The 25,263-nt window shown below is 57.5% G+C and overlaps 1 protein-coding gene across 2 annotated transcripts in view; it reads left to right on the top strand.

The window, feature by feature from the left end:
- ZDHHC3 (zDHHC palmitoyltransferase 3) overlaps positions 1 to 25,263 on the top strand; it is a 39,707-nt gene that overhangs the window by 12,126 nt on the left and 2,318 nt on the right. Inside the window, exons 2-7 of one of the 2 annotated variants that reach the window (XM_090284617.1) lie at positions 132 to 461; positions 7,569 to 7,693; positions 12,955 to 13,051; positions 13,294 to 13,375; positions 16,304 to 16,434; positions 18,247 to 19,205. In XM_090284617.1, the coding sequence (XP_090140743.1) occupies positions 156 to 461; positions 7,569 to 7,693; positions 12,955 to 13,051; positions 13,294 to 13,375; positions 16,304 to 16,434; positions 18,247 to 18,405 (900 nt within the window). In that variant the 5' untranslated portion in view covers positions 132 to 155 and the 3' untranslated portion in view covers positions 18,406 to 19,205. Of the gene's footprint in view, positions 1 to 131; positions 462 to 7,568; positions 7,694 to 12,954; positions 13,052 to 13,293; positions 13,376 to 16,303; positions 16,435 to 18,246; positions 19,206 to 25,263 lie in introns of those variants that run through there. The other variant, XM_090284616.1, reaches the window with a different exon arrangement.

Raw genomic sequence — 25,263 nt, 5'->3', positions numbered from 1 at the left:
GACGGAAGGTTCAGGCAGCTTTTCTGCAGGAGGTTCACGCGTGGGGCCTCCTGGCTCACTTCGAAAGGTCGTTTTGTCCACTCTGCTTGATGACAAGACCACACCGGATTTCCGGGTCTTCTCTCTTCCAGATGCCAGGATGGACAGAATAGCTTATGATGCTCATCCCAACCCACCACTTCCGAGACATTGAGCGGAAGCCAGAGTACCTCCAGCCGGAGAAGTGTGTCCCACCGCCCTACCCCAGCCCCGCGGGAACCATGTGGTTCATCCGCGACGGCTGCGGCATCGCCTGTGCCATTGTCACCTGGTTTCTGGTCCTCTATGCGGAGTTTGTGGTCCTCTTTGTCATGCTGATTCCATCCCGAGACTACGTGTACAGCATCATCAACGGAATTCTGTTCAACCTGCTGGCCTTCCTGGCCCTGGCTTCCCACTGCCGGGCCATGCTGACGGACCCCGTGAGTATGTCTGGGCTGGTTTTGACCAGCTCACACTCTCTGCCTGTATGTATGTCCCCTTGGCCTCAGAATGCAGAGAACAGGAGGGCCAGGGCCGGGGTGGGAGAGTGGACCCAGGCCCCACCGAGGAAACACCATCTGCACCACAGCCTGTCTGTCCTGGGTGAAGGACACTGTCTGGACATTGGCGTGTGCATCAGTGGAAGCTGCTGGGGGAGGGCTTTGGCCTGGGTGGAACTTGGCCTCTAGTTAGAAAGGTGCCGTCAGGTACCCGGGAAGCCTGGGGCCAGGTGAGGAGCACAAAGTGTGCTGAGGGTTGGGTCAGGTCAGGGCTTCGCAGCAAAGACAAGACCGGAGCTCGGTGGATTTGAATACAGCCATATCCAGGTCTAGGACTCTGCCCAGGAATGGCCTTCACTTTGGGCGCGGCTCGTCTTCCCCTGGAAAGCTGGGCGAGCCTATGGCAGGCCGCGGCAGGGCCTCCTGGTACAGCAGTGGAGTTCCGCCCACTGAGCTGAACATGCCAGGCTGTGCGAGTGGCTGCTGAATGTCGAGGCCCCTGGTGTTAAATCCTCTGTTCCTGTTTCTTATCGTGTATGGGAAAAGCACGAGAGTGTGTTATTTGATAAAGACCTCCTACGTCTTCACTGCTTTCCGTGCCGCGGACGAGTGTGTTTAGATTAAGGATAGGAAAGCTCTCCGGACCAGAAGGGCAGCCGTCACACCTGTTTCGGTTCTGGGAGCCCCAGGGGAAGCTTGGAAAGGTGCTGGGTCCTGAGCTACTTCCCATCTCGAAGGGCTCCATTTTTTGTGGGTTCAGGTGGTGGGTTGTTAACCCTCCCCAGGGAAAGCGGCTTTCCCGTCCCAGTTACGTGCTAGCCACTGGCCCCGACTGTGCCTCCTCCCGTGCACGTGCCTGGGGAGAACGCGCCCCGGCAGGCAGGGGCCTGGGGCCTGATGTGAGCGCCGCTGGTGGCTCATTGGACAGCTGTCACCTGAAGGAAGTGACGTGCGTGGTTAGAACTGAAAGTGTCCAGAAGCACGAGCTTTCCCAGCAGCGCCAACTTGGTCACACTGGTGACAAGCCATGGGTTTACTCAGACGTTTGTGTGGTGCCCTTGCTGTTCGGGATGCAGAACTGAAAGATACCGTTTTGCTCACCGTATCGTTTGTTTCTGTTAAGCCCCAGGCACTGTTGCTGCCTCCAAGGTGCCCTCTTAGAGAAGGCAGCCCTGCGCAATAAAGGCTGTGGCAAAAGGAAGCACGGGTTGCAGCGGAAGAACGAGGGAGGGGATGTTAGCCAATCTAGGCCAGTGGCTTGGAGGAGGTGATGCGCAGGAGCAGCGTTTGTGAGCTGGGGAGGCGAGGCCGTGGGGCGGCAAGAGGCTGACGACATCCCAGGCGGGGGGCGGTGTGCGCCAAGGCGTGGGAACGCAGGAGCTGGTGGGGCTCCTCTAGAGGACTTGTGTGTTGTTCCGAAAGGTGGGGACTTGGAGGAGAGTGGATCTGGTGTAGGATGACGAGGGCCGGTCTAGAGCCCCTGAGGATGGCAAACAAAAGAGTGACAGGAGAGCAGATTTCATTTCACAGGGGTCACTCTGGCAGCAGCGGTGAGGAGGGGCCGGGGGCACTGAGGACGGAATGAAGTGAGGGGCATGTTGCTGAGTGCGAGGTTCACTCTGTGACAGGTTCCATTCTGGGCGGTGGATGCAGCTGGGAGCAAGACTGGCTCGGATCCCTGCCCTCCTGGAGCTCCTGCCCTCACTTAGGGGTCAGGCAGTAACAACGTGGTGGAACAGGGCACTTTCAGAGCGTGATGAGTGCGATCGGGGGGATGTGGGGACTTCTATGGGGTGAAGGGGTCTTAGGTCAGGTGCTCTGACTGCCTGAGACCGTGCCATTTGAGCCGAGACCTGAGTGACAGGAGGCTGCAGGTTGGGAAATGAAGGTCTGCGGGCAGAGCCTTCCGGGGAGAGGAGAAAGCAGGTAGGAAGGCGTCGAGGCGGGAGCATGTTTGAGAAATGGGACTAAGGCGCAGGCTGAGTGCGAGCAAGAGGGGCCGCCAGGCCGGAGGTGTCTGCGGAAGCCGGACCTGCAGGGCTCTGGCCTGTGCTCTGAGTGCAGCAGGAGGCCGTCAGGAAGGCGCGGTGTGACCAGGCCTCATGTGTGGGGTGGGGCTCGGCTGGGGGCACAGGGGCGCAGGGAGAAGAGAGGCGTTGTGGGGGTCCCCGCGAGAGGCATGGCTCAGGCCCAGGTGGGGGCAGGGAAGCTGCAGGGAAGCGGTTGGATTTAGAGTATATTGCAAGCCACTAGTTCTCAAGCCTGGCTGTACATTAGAATCCCTTGGAGAGCTTTTAAAAAGTAGTGATGCCTGGGCCCCGCCCCCAGAGGTCTGCTCTAATTGGTCTGGGGCGGGGCCCTGGGTATTGGGACTCCTTAGAACTCCCAAGGGTTCAGCCAGGTCTGAGAACCACCATTCAGAAGAGCTGATAGAATGGAAAGGGATCAAAGAGTCTGCCTTCCAGAGTCTCCTTGGCTTTGAGCAGCGGGGGCATTGATTGCTGGTGCCATTTATTGAATGGGGAGAGTCTGGGGAGAATAGATTTTAGAGAGAAATCCAGGCTTTTGTTGTGGCCGAGCTGTGTCTATATTACATGTGAGCAGAGGCCAGGGAGGCAGTAGACAGCCAGGCCTGGGGCTGGTGGAGGGGCAGGATCAGCGTGGAGCGCAGAGGTTGCTGGCTTAAAGAAGGCGTGTGAATCAGGGAACTGGGTTCCGGGTGGGGAGCGGGTGGGGAGGCCTCGCCCTGGCGCTCCTGCTGTCTCCTGGGGCCTCCTCAGTCCGGCCCCTTGCAGCTGGAGGCAGGAGAAAACGGTTCTTGCTGTGGTATGTTGCTCCGCTTCTAATCCCAAACGCCAGACTCCAGCCCCAGAGAAAACTGGGCAAAAATATGGAGCATCTGTCAAATATCTACCATCGTAAAGGGAGCAAGTCAAAGCGTGTCCTTCAGACAGGCCTCATCTCAGGCTCTTCCCGCCCCCACCAGGGTCCCCATCCCAGCACGTGACATCCTATGCAAAACTCAGTGTGGGAGCAAAGAGGTGGAGCTGCAGCTGTGCTGGGGGCCCCTGGGGCCCCCTGAGCTTCAGAGAAGCAGAGTTGGAAGTCTAGACCTCACATAGAAAGCAGATCAATTAGGGGTTCCTCATTAACGTCGGGGGTGTGTGGGGGGGACTCTGTTTTCAGAAAGGCTCTCTGCAGGCTTCTAATTTCCTAATAGGATTATAATGTTTTGCATCTCAAGAATTCCCATAACTTTCAGAAGTTACATCCTACAGTTATAAATAAGATATGACAGTGTATACATTGTATGTATTATTTTGTTTGTATTACCAGAAAAAAAAAAGTATCTGTAGTCTCCTGCAAATAGTTACTATACCACTTCCATCTTAGAAATTCTTATTCCAAATATAGCATCGAAACAGTTGCAGCCACGGTACTTTCTGGACCATGGAGCCGGTCATTTAGTAAAGGGGTCCACACAGAGCTGGAGCAGAAAAGGGAAGAGGGAACTGAGTCACAGATGTCCAGGCAGCCCCCCGACAGTGAGACTCCCGTCTGAGAAACGGGATGAAAGGGATAGGCCTGTCAAGAGAGGGGAGAGGACAGACGGACGGGGGGACAGGCGTCTCACTGGGCAGCGGGCAGGCCCGAGGGGGCATGCGCGTGGGCAGAGCATGAGTCAGACTGGGGCCTGGTGTCAGGTGCCCTCCCCTTGCCCGCTGAGGCTGTGTAATGTTCCCTGAGGGGCTTTCTTGCCGTGTTCCTGAAACGCTTCCGATGCCGAGGGGGTCTCAGCGGCTCCCTTGGCCCAGAGAGCCGGGCTCGGGCACCCTCCTCTCGGTGGTCCCCCTCTGCTTTCCCCCTGCCCCAGGTTCACCCTGTTTTCTTTCCCGGTCACAAGCACATTTCAGTTCCTCGTCCTGTGACCTCCCTCGGGACTCCTCAGGGATTCTTTTGAAAAGTGAGGTCTGGGGCAGGGTCTGTCTGCCAGAGGGTGCTTCACATTGACAGCCACAGCTTATCTCTTTGTCCCGGCTGCCAGGAAGCTTGAAGCCAGGACAGTCACAGCCATGGTGTGATGCCTGCGATCAGGGATTTTTTACCCTTCCATTCTTGGGACCTAATGATTTATTAACCTCACTGTAAATTTCCTCAAAGCTTAGATTTGAGGAAAAGAGGACTAGAAATTCAATGTCACCACACTGGTAAGGAAGGGGAAACGAATCTGTCCACCTGCCACTGCTGCCCTCCCTCCCTGTGAACACCTTGCTGTAAACAGACCTCACCTGATCTCAGACCGTTGCAGGCCACCGATTTTTGTTCCAGCTGCCAAAACCCATCTGTGGAACGGTCGGGACTCACTTCCACGCGCAGCTGGTATTCCTTTCTGGAGTCTCTCAGCCACCAGCGATGAGCCAGGGGAAGAAAGGTCACCTGGGGGCGAGGTCCTGGTCTTCCCAGTTCTGTCGGTTACCGGACGCCCAGAGCTTTCCACCCTGGGGACCTCCTGTACCTGACCCACTGCCCTCGCTCTGCTCCGGTCTGTCTGACCACCTACAATAGACCCACTGGTGTTTCTTTGGAAGCTGTCTCTGTGACTTTGCATTGTGTCCTTCTTACGTTTTCCTGTTATCCCAGATATATCCTGAGTCCTGGTCCTGCTGCTTATTAGCCCTGAGATCTTGGGAACTTCTCTGCTGTAGTTGCCTCGTCCATAAGAGGAGGAAGGAATATCACAGTCTCTGCCTCCTACAGTTGTTGTCAGAATTAACTGGCAAAACACAGCAGCGCACTTGGAACTGTGCCTGGCATACAAGCCCTCAGTAAAGGTTTGCTGTATCACCATTATTGTTCAGCTTGCTTTATTAAATACACGCTCATGCCAGGCCCTGGGCGGTTGGGCTGCAAGTTGAAAGGCATTATCCTCCAGGAATTTACAGCCACGTAGGAGAGGGCACGGTGTCATTAACCGGTTGCTGGTACAAGACAAGTGCAGGCTAGCGCAGAGGCCACAAGATGGGCTCTGACGGGGTGTGGCCTGGGCCCTTGGGACAGAGGCAGGAGAGGGGGTCCCGGAAGGCTTTGGCTTGGAGGGGGGCAGGGGGTTCCCTGGCATGCTGGAGAGCAGGTGCTGATGCAGGTCCCTGAGGGCACAGGGGGAACTCCCCAGGAAGGGAAGGGCCGGTGAATGGACTGGATGCTGGGCTGGGCTGTGCCGGCCGAGCCTGAGACCTGCCCGGGGACGTGGACTCTGTGCCAGGCGCAGGCTCGGGGGGGCCCGAGGAGGCTTTGAGGCTAGAAGGCCATGATGAGATCCGCGTGTCAGCACGTTCACTCTGGAAACCAGCAGGGGAAGGGTTGGAGGTGGGGCTGCAGGAGGCAAGGGGGACCGCGGAGAGGCTCTCGCATCTGGGGCTAAACAAAGGCCAGGCGGTGGCGTGGACGGGAGAGCGAGGTTCAAGGTGCAGTTGGGGCCAAGTGGACCTGGAAGAGTTGGGGACGACTCCTGGATTTCTTCCCGGGTGACAGGGTAGCTGGATGTGCCACAGGCCAGGGAAGGGGAAGAGGAGGGACAGTTGTGGGGAAGGTCATGTATTTGGTTGTGGCACATGGGGTTTGGGGGGGCTAGTTTATTGGGTTTCAGTGCCTTTGGAACAACCAGGTGGACTGACCTGCAGCTCCAAAGGAGGTGAGAGTTGGAGCGGCTGACTCGGCATCATGGCTGGGTGGTGGTGACAGGGAAGATTGTTGGGGCAGGGGTGGGGGATCCCTGAGGCACACCCGGCCCAGCGGGGTCAGCTTCCCGAGAGAAAGACTGAACCTGCAACGTTCAGTGTTCTGCACAATGCACGACCAAGCCCCCGGCCAGGCCAGACCCAATGACTTGTTACATTACGGAGAATTAAAAGCAAGGCCCTCTGGGCTTTTAAGTTTTTCCTCTTATCCTCTTTCATTGAGCTCGTTCTGTTCACCCAGAGAGTTCCGCACATGCCTCCCTGTCAGTACTCAGGAGATTGTATCTTCACAGAACATTCCAGAGTTTCGTTTTGTTTTACTTTACATTTTATTTTGTATTGGTTGCAGGTGTACAGCTTAGTGTTTTGTTTTTCGTTAGTTTATTTTTTGGGCTTTTGGAGGACCCTCTCCTCTGCCCTTTGCAGGGGGTGGGGGGATGGTTCTGGGTGCAGCCTTCCTGTTGTGAATCAGACCTCCGGACCCGGACCGTCACTGCTGCCTCAGGAGGGGACCCTCGGCCGTCTCCTAGCGTGTGTGTGACATGCTTTAGGAAAGTCGGTCATATTCCTACTTGAGGTAGCTCCTTCCTGAGGTGCATTTTTTTTTTTTTTGGCTTGCATATTTAATTTTTTTTAATTGCAAAAGCCACATGTTCAATATAGAATGTTTAAGAAATAGCATCAAGAAAATGAGATGTTCCTGTGATTTTACTGTGTGAGGTAGCCATGAATACTTTGCATGTGTCTTTGTGTTTTTATTTGTGTCTGTAAATCTTTACCAAACGGGCTTATATTCTACACCCGCTTTGGAAGTCTGCTCTCCCTTTAACGACAGTCATGGCTGGTGTTTCCCGTGTCGGTAACTGTGGTGTGTTTAACATGAAACTGTACCCTAAATAGCGCCGCGCGTACCATCCAGTCCCTGCCGCCCGAAGTGTGTTTGTTTTCCAGGGTCTGTCCTGGGCTTTCCTGGCACCTGACTGCATTTTACAGGCCGGGTGTTTTTTTTTCTACTTCATTGTTTGAACTTTTAGGAGGATCTTTAATGAAACCCTAAGACAGTGGGACGGGCCTACAGGATAATACAGTGACCCCCCCACGTGGTCACCCGTTGATGTTTCCGCAGGAAAACTGTCAATAAGTAGTCACTAGTGTTGGCACACTCTGAACAGAGTCCACGTGCTGGGACAGACGTGTCCCGTCCCTGCGTGTGTCACGGCTGCTTTGAAATGATGTTGTCCCCCCTGGGGTGTCAGGACTGACGGAAGCCTCGGCCCACCCCGACTGACGTCTGTCCCCTTCCTCGCAGGGGGCAGTGCCCAAAGGAAACGCCACCAAAGAGTTCATCGAGAGCCTGCAGCTGAAGCCCGGCCAGGTGGTGTACAAGTGCCCCAAGTGCTGCAGCATCAAGCCCGACCGCGCGCACCACTGCAGGTACGCACTCCCCCGCGGGCGCCGAGGGGCCGCTGCGGGCCGCCCTCCTGACCGCCAGGCGCTCGCCGGGCTGGGAAGGGCACTGGGTCTGGGCTCGGGACACCTGGCTGCAGGCTTGGCTCTGCCACAGCTGACGCACGGCCCTGGCCAGGCCTTGGCGCTCTGCCCCTGTGTCCTGACCTGGGAAGTCCCGGGGACGTCTGCTTCTCCCCCCTCCCAGCTGTGTCACTCCAGTACGGGCGCCTGAGAAAAAGCTTTCGGAGAGCATTCTGGGAGTGCCTCGCACTTGACCCATTTAAGGGGTGAGCCCTGTTCTCTTCAATTTTACAAGGACGTGGAGGGGTCATCCTTGATTGAAGGCTTTTCTTTGAAACAGAACTGCAAGAAGTTACGATATTGTGGAATTGAGCCCAGAAAGCCATTCCCCTATCTTATCTGTGGTGATTTTTCGTTTTCAGATTTCTTTGAAGACATCTAGCTAAAAATTGCATGTTATCACTAAGAACCAGAAACCTATCACTTGGTCCCTTTCTCAGACTGGGGTGTGTTTAGTGGGGGGGGGGGTTCTGTCTCAGGGGACAGCGCTCAGCTTCCAGCATTGCGTTGCAGTTCTGTCGTCAGCTCCCGAGCAGCCGCTGTGTGCGGGGACCCGAGCCCTCCGTCCCATCGCCAGGCCTCTGATTTCCATCCTCACAGCCCCTCTCGGAGCTGACTTTGCTGTAGGAGTGGCTTCCTGAGTGAGGACAGCTGGCACAAGGGGTGCCGTGGTTTCCCTTTGTCCCCGGCCTGGCATTTCCTCCCCGCCTCCTGGCCTCTCCCCCAAGGATGAGCGGAGGAAGGCATTCCTGAGAGCTAGTAAACAAATCAGCCTAGCAAAACGAGAGCTGCTGATTACGAGGAACTCGAGGGAGGATCCCTGAGTCAGGAAATGTGTGCTGACAGCTGCTCCTTTGTGGTGGCTGGCAGTGGCCCACGCCATCTGGGGACCCATGGATTTGGAGAAGCAGAATCGCCGGCACACCTACAGCTGGGCCTATGGCGGTCGGGCTCGCCTGCTCAGCCAGGTGCTTGCGCCCCGCTGTTTGGTTCCTCTCCTCCCAGTGGGGTCTGTGGATTTTAACACCCAGTCTCTGAGTCCTGGTGACCACCACCCGTCCCCATGAACTCAGGGCCACCACCCGTCCCCATGAACTCGGGGCTGTAGGTGCCCCTTCCAGCCGGCGGTGTGCCGGAGGGTGTTCCCGCTAAGGAGAGGCACTCCGGACCCCCAGGCTGCTTTTTCCTGGTGCTGAGGCCGCGGAAGCAGGTGGCCGTCCTGCGGAGTAAGGTGGGCGGCCCAGGGGTTAGGGTTACGCGCTAGGCCGTCGCATAGGGAGGTGGAGACCTCCGACTTGGGCAAAGCCTCACACCCTCCTCACCGCCGAGTACGCACGCCGAGGCAGGGACGGCTGTACACGGCTTAGCGCGTCTTCCAGAGTCTTGTCTTCTCCTCGTGGTGTGAGCACCAATAAAGCTTATATAGCTTCAGTATCGTTTTTTAAGGATTTTATTTATATGCGTTATCTCAACCCCGGGAGGCACCAGGACTAGTTCTGCAGAGGCTAGCTCAGAGAGGCTGGGTTTTTATTACCCCAAGCCCAAAGTGGGGATCTGAGAGCAAAGTGTTCTTCCCACTGCCTGACCCAGAATGTTTCTGAGCGGGGGCCAGGATGTGGTAGGTGCCTTCTTTGCTTATAATTTAATTTAATTTTTTTTTTAATCTTTAGAGAGAGGAAAGGAAGGGAGTCATCAATGTGAGAGGGAAGCATCAATCATTTGCCTCTTGCATGCGCCCCAACTGGGGACCTGGCCCACACCCCAGACTTGTGCCCTGACCCGGAACCAAACCGGGGACGCTTCACTTTGCAGGACGATGCTCGGCGCACTGAGCCGCGCCAGGGTCAGGGCTGCTTGTAACTTTCACACTAGTGCCTGAGGTGTGAGATGAAAACACCACTTGGCGCCCCTTGCTGTGCGCTCCTTGCCCTCCCTGCGGGCAGCCCAGTATGGCACGGGGGCAGCCCGCTTCCAGGCTCGCTCTTTCCCCATCTGCAGCTTCCCAGCCTTCACCCGCTGACTCAATCAGCGGGGATCTGGCCTTGGCGCTGGGCTGTGGGGGCAGATTAGCATGGCCTGACCCCAGGGACCTGCCGGGCAGGTGCACTCCTCCACTGGTGCCGTTTTGTGAGTGCCGGCCGCCACTGTAGGGAGAGACACACTGCGTCCCCATGGTGGGCTGTCGCCCGGGGACGGCAAGAGGGCCCAGCCCGTCCCTCTGGGCCTGAGTACCAACGAAGGTCCTTGTACCCTCTGGAGAGGGAACACAAGCATAAAAGAACCTGAAGGCATGTGAGCCAGGGAGCTTATCCGGCCCTCCCCAGCTTTTGAAGGAAAGGGAAAATGGTAGGGAACCTGGAAGAAGTAAGGGGGAGAAGGATCCTCCCTCTTCTAAAACAATGACTTAAAAACCTAGAAGGGGCCTGGGAAACCTTCCGTTTAAGGTGCGTGGCCTTTCCCATGGCTGTTCCTCCGTGCTTAGGACTTGCTGCCAGGCACAGGGAGCCCGCACCCGGGAGCCCACCAGCTCACAGTTCTAGCACAGGGGACAGGGACTCTGTGCTCGAGGGCAGTGCGGGGGGCCAGGGGCTGATGGAGGAGCCGCAGAGAAGGGGCCAGAGTCAGGAGAGCGTCCCCTGGGAGCCTGCCTTGGCCACTGTGCTTGGGCTGCCTTTCTAGGTCTGTGCAGTGGGGTCTGGGAAGAGGGCTGGCTCCGAGGTGACTGATTCCCCAGTGGGGTCTCAGGGGCTGTGGGAGGCCCACATTTTTTCTTCTTCCTCATGACAGATGGTGCTTACAGCGAAACTGCCTGGCAGGGTGTGGGCTGTCACTGCCCTGGGCCTGGAGTGTCCTTCCCTGACCTGCTCAAGGACCCACCTCCAGGCCCCAGCCCCAGAGCCCTTCAGGCTGGGTGTTCTGTGAGCCTGGAGGGTCGTCCTCTGCGCAGTGCCTCCAGCCACGAATGTGGATGGACACCCACCTACCCCCCCCAACACACACACGTGCCACCACCTGGCTCAGGAGCCTGTGGGGGAGGGGCCCTCTTGGCATTCCGTGTCTTGGCAAACAGCAAACATAGACCCGCACTACGGACCAAGCTCTGCAGCTCCCAGCGGGCTGGCCTCCCTTTTCCCTGCTGCCTGAAGGATGAGCAGTTCTCTGATGTGGCCGTCTGATGTGACAGGCCCTTATGAGAGTCAGCTTCCCAGGGACACGCCTGTCCCTCCCAGAGTCTGGGAGAACAGCTGAGAGTGTGGGTCAGCGCTCGGCAGCTTTCCGAGGGCATCCGGCCAGTGCACACCCCTCTGCTGCTGAGCAAACAAGCCCCGGAGCACCCACTTGGAACCCTCTTAGGACTGAGTGCCACGGAAGGGAAAGAGCTCAAGAGCCCGGAGCCGGGAGGTGGCTCCCCTCAGGAGTTTGTTCCTGGACTGGGAGGGGCTAGGAAGCCGCAGAGCTGATTGTCCCCAGAAGGACATGCGAGAAATAGGCTCCATGGGGAGGCTGCAGGGAGGGCCTGTGGGGCTGGTGGCTGAGGCCCAGATGCAGGGAGCATCGCTCTTCACCGTCTGCCTGTCTGCACTTAAAGAGTGTGTGTGTGCCGGAACAAGGGTTACCAGTTGAATCAGTGATACAGTACTTAATAAATAATAACAGAAATAAACCCTCTGGGTACTCACAACTGTAAAGCTCCTTTTGCCCACCCCATACGTATTATTCATAGGTATCTTTTAAATTAGATGCGCGCGCGCACACACAGACACACACACAGGGCGGGTAACGGGGTTGCGGGTGCCTGACTTCCCCTTTCCTTTGCCCGTGTCCCTCCCATGCCTCCCTTTCTCACCCCACGCTCCTGGCCCCGGGGAGAGTCTGTAGCTGGGCAAGCAGCTCTGACGTGCGTCCCTTCTGGATATGCTAGCAAGACCCTAAGGTTGTAGAGAAGAACAGGGTGGAGACTGGAATGACTCCCACTCTGAGCCAGGCTGCGACTGTTCTCACTTTATGTCGGTACTTACTTCTACGGGCAGGCAGCCGGAGGCTCGGGGTTTAGGTGTTGTCCCCCACCCCCACCCCCACCCCCGACAGGGCAGCTCAGCAGGCCCAGGTCTGCCTTGCCTCCAACAGCTCACACTGCGCTTCCAAGAGGCCGCCCTCCTCCTGGGTGTGGGGTGAGCCTGGCAGCTCCATGTCACGGGTCACAGCGGCCCCTCAGAGTGGCCATGCTCCTGGCCAGGGGTCCTGGGAACAGCTCGCTCCTCGCCCACAGGACCCTTCCCTGCCTGCCAGCCAGTGACCTGCGCTCAGCAGGGCTGAGGCCACCCCTTCCCGCAGGGGCTGCCCACCCTGGGGGCCCACCATGCACTGTGACAGCCTGAGATAAAGAAAATCTAATTGTCCGATTTCCGAGCTTGTATTTACAGTGTCTCCAACTGTTTTAGAACAAATAAGCCCCCAAGATAAATGTTAAGGAACCTATTTTAATGAATTGAAAAGAGAACAATTTTGGTGAAGCTGTCTGTTGGCACGTGGGTCTCTGAACGTGAGCTTTGGGAAGTGGTTGTTTCCGAGCCCCCATTAGCCTTGTGCTCCTGTTTCAGGTTGTAACTGTGTCCAAAAAGGGGTGGGGAGGGTGTCTGCTGTCCAGTAAGCTTGTGTCCTTCCACAAATGATGCAGATTTTTCAGGTCATTTGAGCAACACTTAGGCTCAGATGCCTTCTGTGCTCTTTGGGGTAGTTTGGATGTTATCCTAGAGCACTTCCCGTGCGCTGAGACTTTCTGCCCTTGACCCAGCTCTGCACTCTTCCGGCTGCTTCTTCCCGCAGCGCGCCTTCCTGGAAGCTTCTGCTGAGAAGCCCCACCCCAGCCTCCGGTGCTGGGTCTTCCTGGGGAATGGAGGGCAGCTGTCTCCCGCCACGTTTCTGAAACGGCTTCTTCCTTCTGGCCTCTCAGTAAAGCACGTACATTCTCAGCTCCCTGTCACATCAGGGGAGCAGCCATGGCAGTCCCATCCCATTTTTATGTCGAACACGAGCCCCCGGGGGACGACTGTCACCCGGGGGTCCTGGCTGCCTCCCAGCCCCCCCCGCAGCGCACCCCTGGCAGGGCCGGAGCGGGGCTGTTCCCCCGCGGCCCCCTGACCGCCTGCCTTGGGCCGTTGCAGTGTCTGTAAGCGGTGCATTCGGAAGATGGACCACCACTGCCCGTGGGTCAATAACTGCGTGGGCGAGAACAACCAGAAGTACTTCGTCCTGTTTACAGTAAGTCCCCCTGGGGGATCCTGCCCCGCCCTCCGGGGGCCAGCGGAGCACTGGGTTCCCCTCCGCCTCTCCGCCTGCTCTCCCGGGGCGGGGCCAGCGGGGGAGCCGCCAACACCTCTGCGGGGGGCCCCCCCGCCCCCCCCCCGTCAGCCCTGCCCCATGCTAAGGGTGCCTGGGGGGGAGGTTCTGAGCGCCCCCACACGTGGGAGGGTCTCTCAGGGCCGCCCGCTCTCCCGTTTCAGATGTACATAGCGCTCATCTCCTTGCACGCTCTCATCATGGTGGGGTTCCACTTCCTGCACTGCTTTGAAGAGGACTGGACAAGTGAGTACGAGCCAGGGCCTCCCTCCGCCTCGCCTCGGGGGTGTGACGTGAGCGGGGCGGGCACCTCGTTTCCAGCATGCGGCCAGGGCCCCCCTCACTTTATTAGACCTGCAGGCCTATGGATTGCCCAGGGAAGCAACCACAGAGGCCCGGGTCTCTCTTCCTGAAAAAGAGCAGCCCCTTAAAGTCAGTCCCGCAGGTAAAGTAGTGAGCGGGCCAGACCCCTCGCCCGAGCGCGCCCGGAACAGTGAGGGGACAGTGCGGACCCCTCGCCCGAGCGCGCCCGGGGACAGTGCGGACCCCGCGCAGGCCCCTCGCCCGAGCGCGCCCGGGACAGTGCGGGCCCCACGCAGACCCCTCGCCCGAGCGCACCCGGGACAGTGCGGGCCCGGCCTGGAGGCAAGGCCCAGGAGTGGGGGGCCTGCCCAGAGAGGAGAACATTTGTTCTGAGTCCTTAACAAAGCACTTGATTCAAAGGTCACTTATTCTAGTCTTGCAGAATTTCACTTCTTAACTCTCTGGCTAGGATGTGGAGACTTTTCGTTAATTTGTTTTTTGTAGTGGTGGTTTTTTAACTGCATCGATCACCAGTTTACATTAAGATTGTACACAAATTCTTCCTGCTTTAGAAGTATCCCATTTAAATGTGTAAATGGGGGAGAAACTCCAAGCAGAAAATTACGTAAATTCTGAGCGAAAATATAGGTGCTGAAGAAAATAAGTGAAATTTAAAAGGCAAATAAAAATAAGAAATAAGAAAAGAATTTTAATCCTCGAAGATTTAAGAGAGGCCACCTCCTGAGCTGGACCCTTCACACACACATAATCCGAGACAGATGACTCGGGCACAAACCTCGTACTTCCGTTGCGTTTTCCCTCGATGGGCTTCCTACCCTGGCCTGCCCGGCGGACCTCGCCCAGGGAACAGCCCCGTGCCCGCGGCCGCTACAGCCCCGCTCCTCCTCCCAGTTCTGGGGCTGGGAGTCCGGGCCGAGGTGCTGGCCAGGCGGTGCCCGGCGGGACGTCTCCTCCCGGGGTCCTCACACAGCAGAGGGAAAAGCAGGCGCTCTCGTGTCTCCTCTTACAAGGGCACAAGTCCCATCTGACCCCATATAACTCTTCTTCTAAAGGCCCGTCCCCGAATACCATCGTGGGGCGGTTGGGGTATAAACGTAGGCCTTGAGGGGGCGCCGTTCAGGCACAGCACCACGTCTCCCTGTTCTCATGACAAGCATGGTTCTTGCACAGGCCGGAGAGAAGGCCAGGCTAGGGGGTGGCAGGGAGGGGGGGGGGCAAGGGGCTTTGTGCAGGTCGCATGTCCTGCACAGCTGGGTGGGTCCCCAGCAAGTCCCTTGCTGAGCATTCTGCATGCTCACGAGTTCTGCTGGGCCTTGGGGATCCAGTTCAGCTCTAGATGGGGCCTTGGCCACTTGATAGTGGGGTCTACGAGGACATTTTATCATCACGAACACCGCCCACCTGTCATTGGGTTAACAGGCCTGGGCAGTGTGGGCGTCCCGGAGGCTGTCACCGAGGCCCGGTGTCCCTGCTCTGGAAGGGAGCGGACAGGGGCCATTGTCCACAGTGTGCAGAACAGGGAGGACATGGGGACCGGAACAGAGTGTTAGTGGGGCACCTTAGGGGGAGTCATGCAGGACTTGGTACCGGGATCCACACTCCGCCGTGCCCACCTGACCTCAGAGCCCTCACGCCTCCCATGGTCCCACACTGCCACACCTGTGGCCACCTGCCAGGCCCGTCGCCAAGGCCCCATGAAGGGAAGGCATGTCTGGAGGCGTTAAGATCAAGAACAGCAGGAGGAGGTGACAGCATTTAGACAAGGCGTTCGTGCCCTGCCACCCAGACACTGGCAGGTTCCTGGCCTGGGAGCTGAGGTCCCAGCTCGTTCCCGCTGGAGGTGCCTGTGGAGGAGCCAGCAGGGCCTGACTGCCCCCCCCAGCCAGGGAGCCCCGGCAGGACGAAGCCCAGAACAGCCAGGCTTGTCCGGCTCGGGCGGGCAGCTCTCACGAGGGCGAGTCTGCAGCCAGTGCCATTGGGGGCCCCCTTTGCCCATGTGGGCCACTGCCCCCGGGGCTCCCCCCTGCTCGTGTCCCCCATCATCTGCTGCTACACCTCTGCTTTTCGGTGGGTTGGGCTTCTGGTTTCTGCTCAGACAAAGGGTCCCACTACTCATGACAAAAGCACACATCTCATTGGCCTCTGCTCCGCAGGGGAGCGGAGTGGCCTAGAGAGGGACGGGGACTTCCTCGGGTCACGCCCCAGGTCAGCGTGGGCTTGCAGAGGGGCCCGGTGGCTCTTGGGTACCCCCCAGCCTGGGGCCTGGCTGTCCCAGCAGTGCAGGTGCTTCTGGGGGGCACCGCCTGTGGGCTTAGCTCACTCCTGGGGCAGTCACACCACCCCCGTGAGCTTCAAGTCCCAAAGCCACCAAGTGGCCCTCTAGACCTGCCGTCTCCTCTCACCCCTGAGCAGAGAGGTGCAGAGAGGCGCGGGCCTGGACGGAGGCCCTCCCCCGGGGCCACCTGCATGTGCTCCCTGAGGAGATGGGGCCTGTCTGTGTTGTCTTCGGGCCTCATGCCTCAGCCCCAAGTTCTTTCTGGGTCCTTCCATGGGCAGGCACTGTGCTTGGCATGAGGACACAGGCGTCACGTGCTGGCCGGCGAGAGGCAGTGAGAAAGGACTGGTGTGTGTGAGGGAGGGAGCCCCGGCAGGCCCGGCCGTCGCAGAGGGCTTCCTGAGCGAGGGGGTGTGGGTGCAGCCTGGTGGGGGCAGGAGGCTCCTCGCTGAGGCCTGGAGGCCACAGATAGGTGCCCAGGGGGACCCAAGTCCTGCGGGGCTTAAGGCGGAGTGGGAACCCTAGGGATGCTAGGCGGCGGCTGCAGCCCTGACCCCTGTGCCCCTGGTTTTCAGAGTGCAGCTACTTCTCGCCCCCCACCACGGTGATCCTGCTCATCCTGCTGTGCTTTGAGGGGTTGCTCTTCCTCATCTTCACATCGGTGATGTTTGGGACCCAGGTGCACTCCATCTGCACGGACGAGACGGTAAGCAGATGGCCGGCCAGACCCCAGGGCCCTCGGTCAGAGCCAGTGTGCAGGACACTTCCCCCACTTCCGGGACACTGATCCGTGTGCACATGAGTCCTCCCCCGTGGGCCTGGCATGACAGGGCTCACCAGGAATGGGCGCAACAGCTGTGGTGAGGGGTTCCCTTTGTCCCGTGTCCTTCCATCCTCCCACGATGGCTCTATCTGCGTTGGTCTGTGTCGGGCGCTCTGCTGAGCACTGGGACACCTCCCATCTGGGGCCCACAGGCCCGGGGACAGGGGCGGACAGAGGGCCCTCTAACCCAGAGGGCACAGGCAGGGCCAGTTTCCCAGAGGAGGTGACTTCATGACCAGGTCCTGAGGGCGGAGTCGGGAGACAGCCTCACCTCGAGAGCCCCCAGGTCAGTGGACAGCCAGCTCCCACCAGGCCCCTGGGTCACCCCTGCCTGGCCCAGCTCTGGTTCTCATCCATCGCTTCTCCCTGGTCCTGCCTTCCACCCACTCCATCTGGGAGCCGCGAAGCAGCTGGGCTGGGGCCCACTCCCCTGATGCCACTGCCACTGCCTGCCACCTTCCTAAGGTGTCCCGGAGCCTCACGGCGGTCAGCCCATGGCCCTGATGTGGCATCGCTTCCCCTTCTGCCTTTGGGGTCACGAGTCCATCCTGGCAGTGCTCCTGGCTTCCCAGGTCCCCTCCGGAGGCAGTTCTCACGTGGGCGATGCTGCCCAGCTGCCAGCGCACCACCGTTGGAACCTGTGGGAATTCCCATTGGTTTAAAGGTTGTGGGGCTCGTAGCAACTTCTATAAGAAATAACATTGCAAGAGGCTCTACTGTAAGAACGGCAGCCAGTGGCATAGATGCAGCTGTGTGTCTCAGCAGGAAACAGCCAGCTTCTCTGGAGGTGACTTGTCAGGCCCCACCTGCACACTGTTGGGGTGCTGCCAGGCCCCAGGCCACCATCTAGGGGAGCGGAGGAGCGCGCCCGGGCCTGGCCCTGGCTGCTTCCCCTCGAGGAATCGTGCTGGAGAGGAAAGAAAAGAGGAATTGCGGGCCCCACAGCTCCTGGGAAACGGGGTCTCCTCTGTCCTTCCCAGGCCCCGAGGCTGAGAACAGAGATGCAGGCCGGGATCGCTGTCCCCGCAGCACCCCCCGGCCCCCACCCCCACCCACCAGAGGCGGGGGCCCAGACTCCCGGCCGGTTCCACCCAGGCCCCTTCTCTCCCGTCCCTGGGCAGGGGCGCGCGCTCAGGCCCCGCCCGCCGACCGGCCCCAGGGTGTGGGGGCCCCGCAGGCTGCCACTGCTGCCGAGGTGGCTCGGGTCGCGCTCCTCCCACCTGGGAAGACCTTCGCCATGACCGAGGCCGACTGGTCTGTCCGTGCGGCCCTCTAACCTGTACTAATCCGTCTCCTTCCTCCTCTGGCGACTTCTCCCCTGACGCCGTCTGTCCTCCTGTCCCCGCTTCTGAGCTGTGCTTCCTGAGCCCGGCCGGCGCGTCTGACCGCGCAGAGCCGCCCTTCGGCTCCTTTTTTTTTGTCTGCAAAGTGGTCATAGTAACCTCAGACTCCCTCCGAACCCCCAGTCCCACAGGTGCCCCTGATCTGCTTTTCCCACCCTCCCTGGAGGGACTTAAAAATATCTGCCCACCTCCCAGCCCCCCACCCAAAAGTATGATTTTTTAAAACACTTTATGAGAGAAAGGAAAGAAAAATGTAGCGTTTACTCCATTCACCTCAAGCCAATGGGCATTCCTCCCCCAAGTCCACAGCAGTAACGCGCTTGACTGAAAGTGTGATTGTTCTTGTTTTCAGGGAATAGAACAATTGAAAAAGGAAGAGAGAAGATGGGCTAAAAAAACAAAATGGATGAACATGAAAGCCGTTTTTGGCCACCCCTTCTCTCTAGGCTGGGCCAGCCCCTTTGCCACGCCTGACCAGGGGAAGGCAGACCCGTCCCAGTATGTGGTCTGAAGGACCCCGACCAGCATTGCCACTCAGACACAAACCACATCACAGCACCTCCGCCAATCCGGCCTCACGAACGTTCAGACCGAGAAAGCAAAACGCCTCTAAAACTTTTATGTTTCAAGTAAAATGGCTGAGCATTGCAGAGAAAAAAAAAATGCCCCCATGTTTCATTTTTAAAAGATCATCCTTTCTATTTTTTTGGCAACTGAAGCTGCTCTTCTTTTTTCCTTTTCAAATCACTTCTCTGGCCCCTGGTTTCCTCTCTGCCGTCTGTCTGGCCTGACTAACGTGGAGGGCGCTGGCTCCGGGCCGCACCCCCTTCTACTAACTGAGTGAGACGTGACGCTGGTGCGTGGACAGACGGACCGGCCTCAGCGCCTGGTCGGGGAGGCATGGGGGGGCCCTGACTTCCCCCTGCCCAGGAGGCAGCGGCGGGCGCTCCCAGAAGATGGATGCCCACCCCTTGTGGCCTGGAGGGGCAGGATCCAGGCTGGAGTCCTAAGCAGGGCCTTGCCGCCGCGGCCTCACCCCCCGTGTGGACACGGCTGGCCTCTCAACCCGCGAAATCAATTGCCGGCCTTGACTTTCTGGACTCGGGGTGTGTGGAATGACAGGGGAGTGGGGCTGAAAGGGGTCTTTTTTGTATTCTGAACCACCAGTTATACTCCCTCTGATTATGTGGAAGAGTGAAGGAAAGGAGGCTTTCTGGTTCAAAATGCCTTACACAATCCGAAGAAAAAGGCACGCAGTCTCAGGCGAGCCCCGCTTCCCTCCGTCCGCTCGCTTCCTCCCCCCAGCTCCCTGCGTCCGTGGGAGCAGGAGTGCCGCGGGGCAGCGGGGGGCCCCCACACGGGCAGCCCCCACCCCCACTGTCGCCTGCCCTTCCCACTTTGTAAGTCGCCAGAGCAGGTGCGCTTTCTGATCGTTAGACCCTTCAATGTGCACGTGGCCATGTCTTGTCTGTACCCTACCCCGGGTGACTTGCCCCACCTGGGGCTGAGTGACGCAAACGCGACGGCTGGTAGGTGTGGGCCTGTCCCTGGAATCCGCAGGCACCCCTGGGCCTCCGGTGCTGGGAGGCCCGAGGACCGCGGGCTTAGCGAGGGGACGAGAGTGCCCGTCACATGCCAAACTCACAGAGCTCTAGGCACCATCCCTCAATTCTTAGACATGGGTTTGTTTTGTTTTGTTTTGTTTTTAACCAGTTGCCACAAACCTTTTTTAGCTCTTGCTTGGGGCGGGGTGGGGGATAAGGTTTATTAAATCCAGTCTTGGATAGGGAGACCGGGATCTAGCCATGTGATTTTTCAGAAAAGTGGAACATGCTTCCTCTTTTCAATTCTGTCGGTCAGTGCTTCCACCTGGAACCAAAATGCAATAAAAGTTTTCCAAAACCTGTTCTGAGGAAGCTGTGCTCTCTGACAGCGTTACCGTGTGGCGAGGGCCGGGAGGGGCCCAGCCGCTGGGAGTCTGCCGCTGGGGTGTTCGTTTTCACTGCGTTTCAAGGACCTTTATCGATGCTCCCTCTCTTGAATGAGGTTTTTCTTGTTTTTAAAGCACGGCAGGCCCCATCTTGAACAGACGCGCCCCACCCGCCTCCCCTCTGGCTTTCTGCAGCCCAGTCCCTTCCCTCTGCTCAGGGCTTCTCAGCTGCCACAGAAGGAATTGTCAGACCTGCAGACTTTGCTTCTAGGGTTGGGCCTGGGGAGAGACCCTTCCCCCGGCCCAGCCGAGGGAATCGCTGCAAACCCCCACAGGCAGTTCTGCTGCACGGCTTTGAGGAGCTCTTCGATGCCGCTTCGGTGTGTAACCCGCGGAGAACCGTGGCCTGAAGCCCGTGACCTGGGGCTGCTGCTGCTCTGCTCTCTGGGCTGCGGTCAAGGCTGAGGTCTGTTAAAATCTAGTTTATAGCGTTTGTTTTTCACACGCTGTTTTTTTTCTTAAGATTTTATTTGTTTTGAGGGGGAAGGGAGGGAGAAAGGGAGAGAAACATCGATGTCAGAGAAACATCAGTCGGTTGCCTCTTGCACGCCTCCAACCAGGGACCTGGCCCGCAGCCCAACCAGGAATCGAACCGGCTTCCTTTCAGTTTGAGGGACGATGCCAAACCCACTGAGCCCCACCAGTCAGGGCCGCTTCTTTTTTTAACTGTTCACTTCGGGGTGTGGAAGAAGTGTGGCTGATAAATGACTCAAGAGAGGTCTGGAGGGCTCTGGCCCTGCTCACACCCCTCAGGGGCCTGTCCCTGGGGAGGCAGCTCCGCCGCTCTGGTCCTCCTGCTACCGGAGGGAGACAGGGGTCCAGAGAACATTTTTAAGTATTTGGATGCCCTCTAAATACCCTATTTCCAAGGGCATATATATATTCTTTTTAATTTATTTGTTCGTTTGTTTTATTTGTAGAGAGAGGGGAAAGGAGAAAGAGAGGGAGAGAAACATCACTGTGTGGTTGTCTCTCACTCGCGCCCCCAACTGGGGACCTGGCATGCAACCTAGTCATGTGCCCTGACTGGGAATCGAACCAGCAACACTTGGCTCGCAGGCCGACGCTCAATCCATTGAGCCACAGCAGCCAGGGCTTCCAAGGGCATCTTTTTAAGTGACCCAAGTTGGTTCTTTTCCCCTTGGAATTTCTAATGAACGCAGGAGATAATGCTGGAGATGTAGTGAATGCTTTTTGAGTCCTAAAACTAGAAACTCATCATTTAAACTTGAGCGTTCTTTGTCCACCTTTCCCAGAGAGGCTCCCGCTGACATCTATGTGATTCTACCTCTGGCGTTCGTTAGTGCGCCCTTGGCTGAAAGAACGGATCTTCCCCGGTTCTCAAGCCAGAGAGAAACACTGCACTTGGAAGACAGGAACCCCCCCAAGAGTCCCTGTGTTCTTCCCACTTCACGTTCACTGGGACGGGACACACTGCCGCAGAGCGGTGTTGTCCCTGGCAGTGGGGGAGTGGTCTCCAGCCCTGCGCCCACCCAGGACAAACCGGGCCTCCTCAAGCTCTCCTCAGAATTCCCAGAAAGGGGCCACATCCCCACACAAAGGCAGTCCAGCTGCCAACTTCAGCGCAGGAACCGGGACAGCACTGAATGGCGTGCACACAGGAAATGAGCCAGTAATGGCTGCAGTCTTTCGAAACGTGGCCTCCGGAGAGTGGCAGTGAACAGTGAGGAGGAAGGTGACGTGGCACGCTGAATTAGGGGACTCAGTGCTCACAGCAACCGGACTGAATGCAAAAGGCCCAGGTCCATGCACATCTGCAGATCTGCATGAGCTTGGTGGCACCGCACACAAAGGAACCATGGGTGGGCACGCAGGTGCCAAGCCTCCTGTTAGGCATAAGCATTGCACCAGTGAAACATGGTTTCCTCGGAAGAACCGGAAGCGAGACGCCTTGAGTTCCCAGCTTTTTCTCATTCTGGCTAAGCTGCTCAGAGAGTTAAAACCTACCTTCCTGATGCAGGAACCTTCCAGGTGAGGCCAGTTAAGGAACAGTCATCAACCACCTAAGTGAGGTCAGCTTTACGCAGAAACGCCGGGCCTGGGAGGCTGGGTTTTAGGTTGCTCTCATTTCAAGGACAATGCATCAGCCTAAAGGGTGAGCCAGCCAGTAGAGGTAAGGGTCCCAACCTAGAAGGGGCCTTAAATACTAAAGGAATGTGAAGCAGGGAAGGTTTTGCTAGAATACCTCATGAGAATCTTTACTGTGGTGCCCAGACCACCACCAGCAGCAGCAGCAGCCGCCGCCCCTGGGACTTGTTAGAAATGCATGTTCTCAGGCCCCACTCTCAGGGTCGGGCCCAGCATCTGGATTTCGACAGCCCTGCTGTGATTCTCACGCATGCTCAAGCCCGAAAATCTACTTGGGGCTTTCAGGGTCGCCCTGCAGGGGGCGCTGACGCCCACTGAGAATGTGGTCCTGTGTGCCGTGGAGTGGCTGGGCCGCCCTGAGCCCCTCTCCCACGTCACCCGCGGCCTCCCCTCCTGATGCGTCCTGGGAACAAAGGAAGCGCCTGAAGGGAGCCACGTGATCAGTGTGGCCGGCAGACCTGACTTCTCATCTGTCCGCTTCGTTTCTGGGCCAAGGGGCCCTCTGGGTGAAGAACCGTCTAGAAGGGAGAGGGAAAAGAACAGAGTCGGGGTCCTCCAAGTAGGCGTAGTGGCTCCAAATGGTGCACAGCAGAGCCCAGGCAGACGGGTGCCCAGTCCACGGGGTCCCCACACCCACGGGGCTCTTTCTTAGAACTTTTAAATACATGCCTGACCTGAGCATCACCTCATAGAAGACGAGGAATTCACAGTGAAACACACAGGCCACTGGCCAGTCTGCTGTCCCCAACTGAAGACTTCATTTCCCCACCCTCGCCGCCCTCACTGATGATCCGAGTGTGGGATTCCCTGAGCAAAGCAGAGCGGCCCCCAGGGACCCCTCCTCACCTGCGTGCGCAGGAGCAGGCGGAGCTGATCCAAGGGATTGTGCAAAGCGCTGCGGGGCACTGTTCACAGAGCCCAGGGCAGGCGTGCCCGTGGACAGAGGGCACCCTGGGGAGGGGTCCTGGGGCCCTGCGCTCAGTCTGTGGCGCAAATGCCTCCCACGTGACCCTGGGCAGTAATTTATTTCCGCCCCCCCTTTTTTTCTCTGAAAGTCAGGATGATGATCCCATCACGAGGCGGGTATGAGGGTTAAATGAGAGCGACGAGTGTGGATGTCACACAGTGTCTGACGGCCGTGTGGCTGTCGTGTCAGCTGTGGGAGCTGCGCCTGTCAAATCATGATTTGTGAGATCAGTTTATTGGCGTGCAACAGCATGTTGGCGAAGAAATAAAAAAACGCATTACACATTAGTGGACAGGTGTTGCTTCGTGAAACTTTCAGGGGACATATCCACGGGGTGGTTGTAACAGACAAGGATGTCCCTATTGTGGGTTACAGTAAAAAGGTGTGAAACCCCCAGGGAAGACTTCTCTGGCCCTCTGTGAGAGGCGTGTCTGCCGGGCTGCAGCGTCTCCGACTTTCTGCACCTGGTGACGCAGGGAGCAGGGCTCGAGCTGGGTCTCAGCTGAGTCCCAACAGAGCATGTGCTTGAGTCTCTGCTTCACTTGGACCCTTGGTCCTCATATATTCATTTTGGGGCGTTGGTGGGTTTGTTTACAGACCATAGCTCGTGTGTCACTCAGGCCAATGAGGCCCAAAGGCCCACATCACATGCTGCCTGCAAGGGGTGCTGGTCTGGGTTGCTTCAGCCTGAAGTAGGCGTGACTATTGCCTCTGCAAACCTCCAGCTTAAGAACTTTGCCTTCACCCGGGTAGCTCAGTTGGTTAGAGCGTTGTCCCAGTACGCCAAGGTTGCAGGTTCAATTCCTGGCCAGGGCACATACGAGAATCAACCAGTGAATGTATCGATAAGTGGAACAACAAATCGATGTTTCTCTCTCTGTCTCTCTCTCTCTCTCCCTCCCTTCCTCTATCTCTAAAATCAATTTAAAAAAAGAACTTTGCTTTCAGGACACTAAATCCACACAAAACTCAAAATTGAGTCTTTCCAGGAACAAGTGACCCCACGGGCTCCTCCTGAACCTGAGGACCCAGATCTCCGGGACTTGTATGCTTCAGGTTTGTTGGGATTTCTTCTCTCCAGACTCGGAGTTGACACACTGAACTGCCGAGGAACTTCATCGGGTGGCCAGCCGGGCTCTGTCTGGAGCACCGCTGCAGGCTGTGGAAGAGGAGGCGTGTGACCCACGAGCCCCTGTGGGGACAGGTCGTGGAAACGGACTCCAGTGATCATGGGGGTCTCGCGTCATTTCCCGCCCCAGCTTTTCTCTGCCTTTGAGACCAGCACCAGCAAAGCCAGGATTTGCAGGAGGGTGAAAACAACTCGGGCAGAAACAAGACGCCAATTCGAGTCCCGGTTCGGATGTGTGAGCAGCAGGACGAGCTTTGGCCACTGTCATGGCCTCTCAGCCTCTGTCTGCCCATCTGCCAGGTGACAATAGTGAGCCCACTTCCTCTCTGGGCAGCTGTGAGAACCGTCAGTGTGGATACAGCCAGTTGCCATTTCTGGGGTCCCCTCTGCAGCCTGGTCAGCCCCGTGTGGACGTCCCAGCTGCCCTGCAGCCATGTTTTAAACCCTTCCCTTAACACGCTGCAGCTGATCACCCACGGAAGGAATGCAGGGTCCCCAAAGCAGGCCACCTCAGTTGGCCTCGGCCACTTCTGCTTCACAGGGAAGGCGGGCGGGGGGCCAGTCCACGAGCCGTGCGGCGCCCTGTACTCCTGACCCAGGTGAGGCTCCCTCAAGACTCAACCAGATCCACTTTCTGACACAGCCTCTTTTGCTCTGATTATAAAAGGGACACCTGTGCATTGGCGAAGCCTTGGCACGTGTGGGAAGTTAGCAGAAATACAGATCATCTGAAGCCCCTTCCCCAAAGGCGACCTCAGGTTCCATGGCGATGTCACGTGTGCCTTGTCACCACGTGGACAGGATTTTCCAATGTCATGTAAAAATGTATTAATACCATTTTTAATAATTGCATAGCGTTCTGCTTTATAGAATAAGTTACATAGCCATCAATACTAGATATTTTGTTTCCAACTTTTCATTACTGTAATTCAGTATCCAAGACTGCACTGCATAATTGTCTCAGATGGTTTTCACTTTTATTGTAAAATAATTTCAGACTTATAAAAAAGTGGTTAAAATAGTACAAAGAGCTCCCATGACCCCCCCCAAGTCTTTCCAGTGTAAACATTTTCTATACCCATAATACAAATAGAAAAACCAGGAAATGTAGTGATACAACGCTACTAACTAAACTACACACTCTGCTCATATTTCTGCAGCTGTCCCACCAGTG

This window comes from Furipterus horrens, unplaced genomic scaffold, assembly GCF_987537825.1.
Source record: "Furipterus horrens unplaced genomic scaffold, mFurHor1.1.pri manual_scaffold_7, whole genome shotgun sequence".
Lineage (NCBI taxonomy): Eukaryota > Metazoa > Chordata > Mammalia > Chiroptera > Furipteridae > Furipterus > Furipterus horrens.
This window is presented reverse-complemented; position numbering and strand designations above follow the sequence as displayed.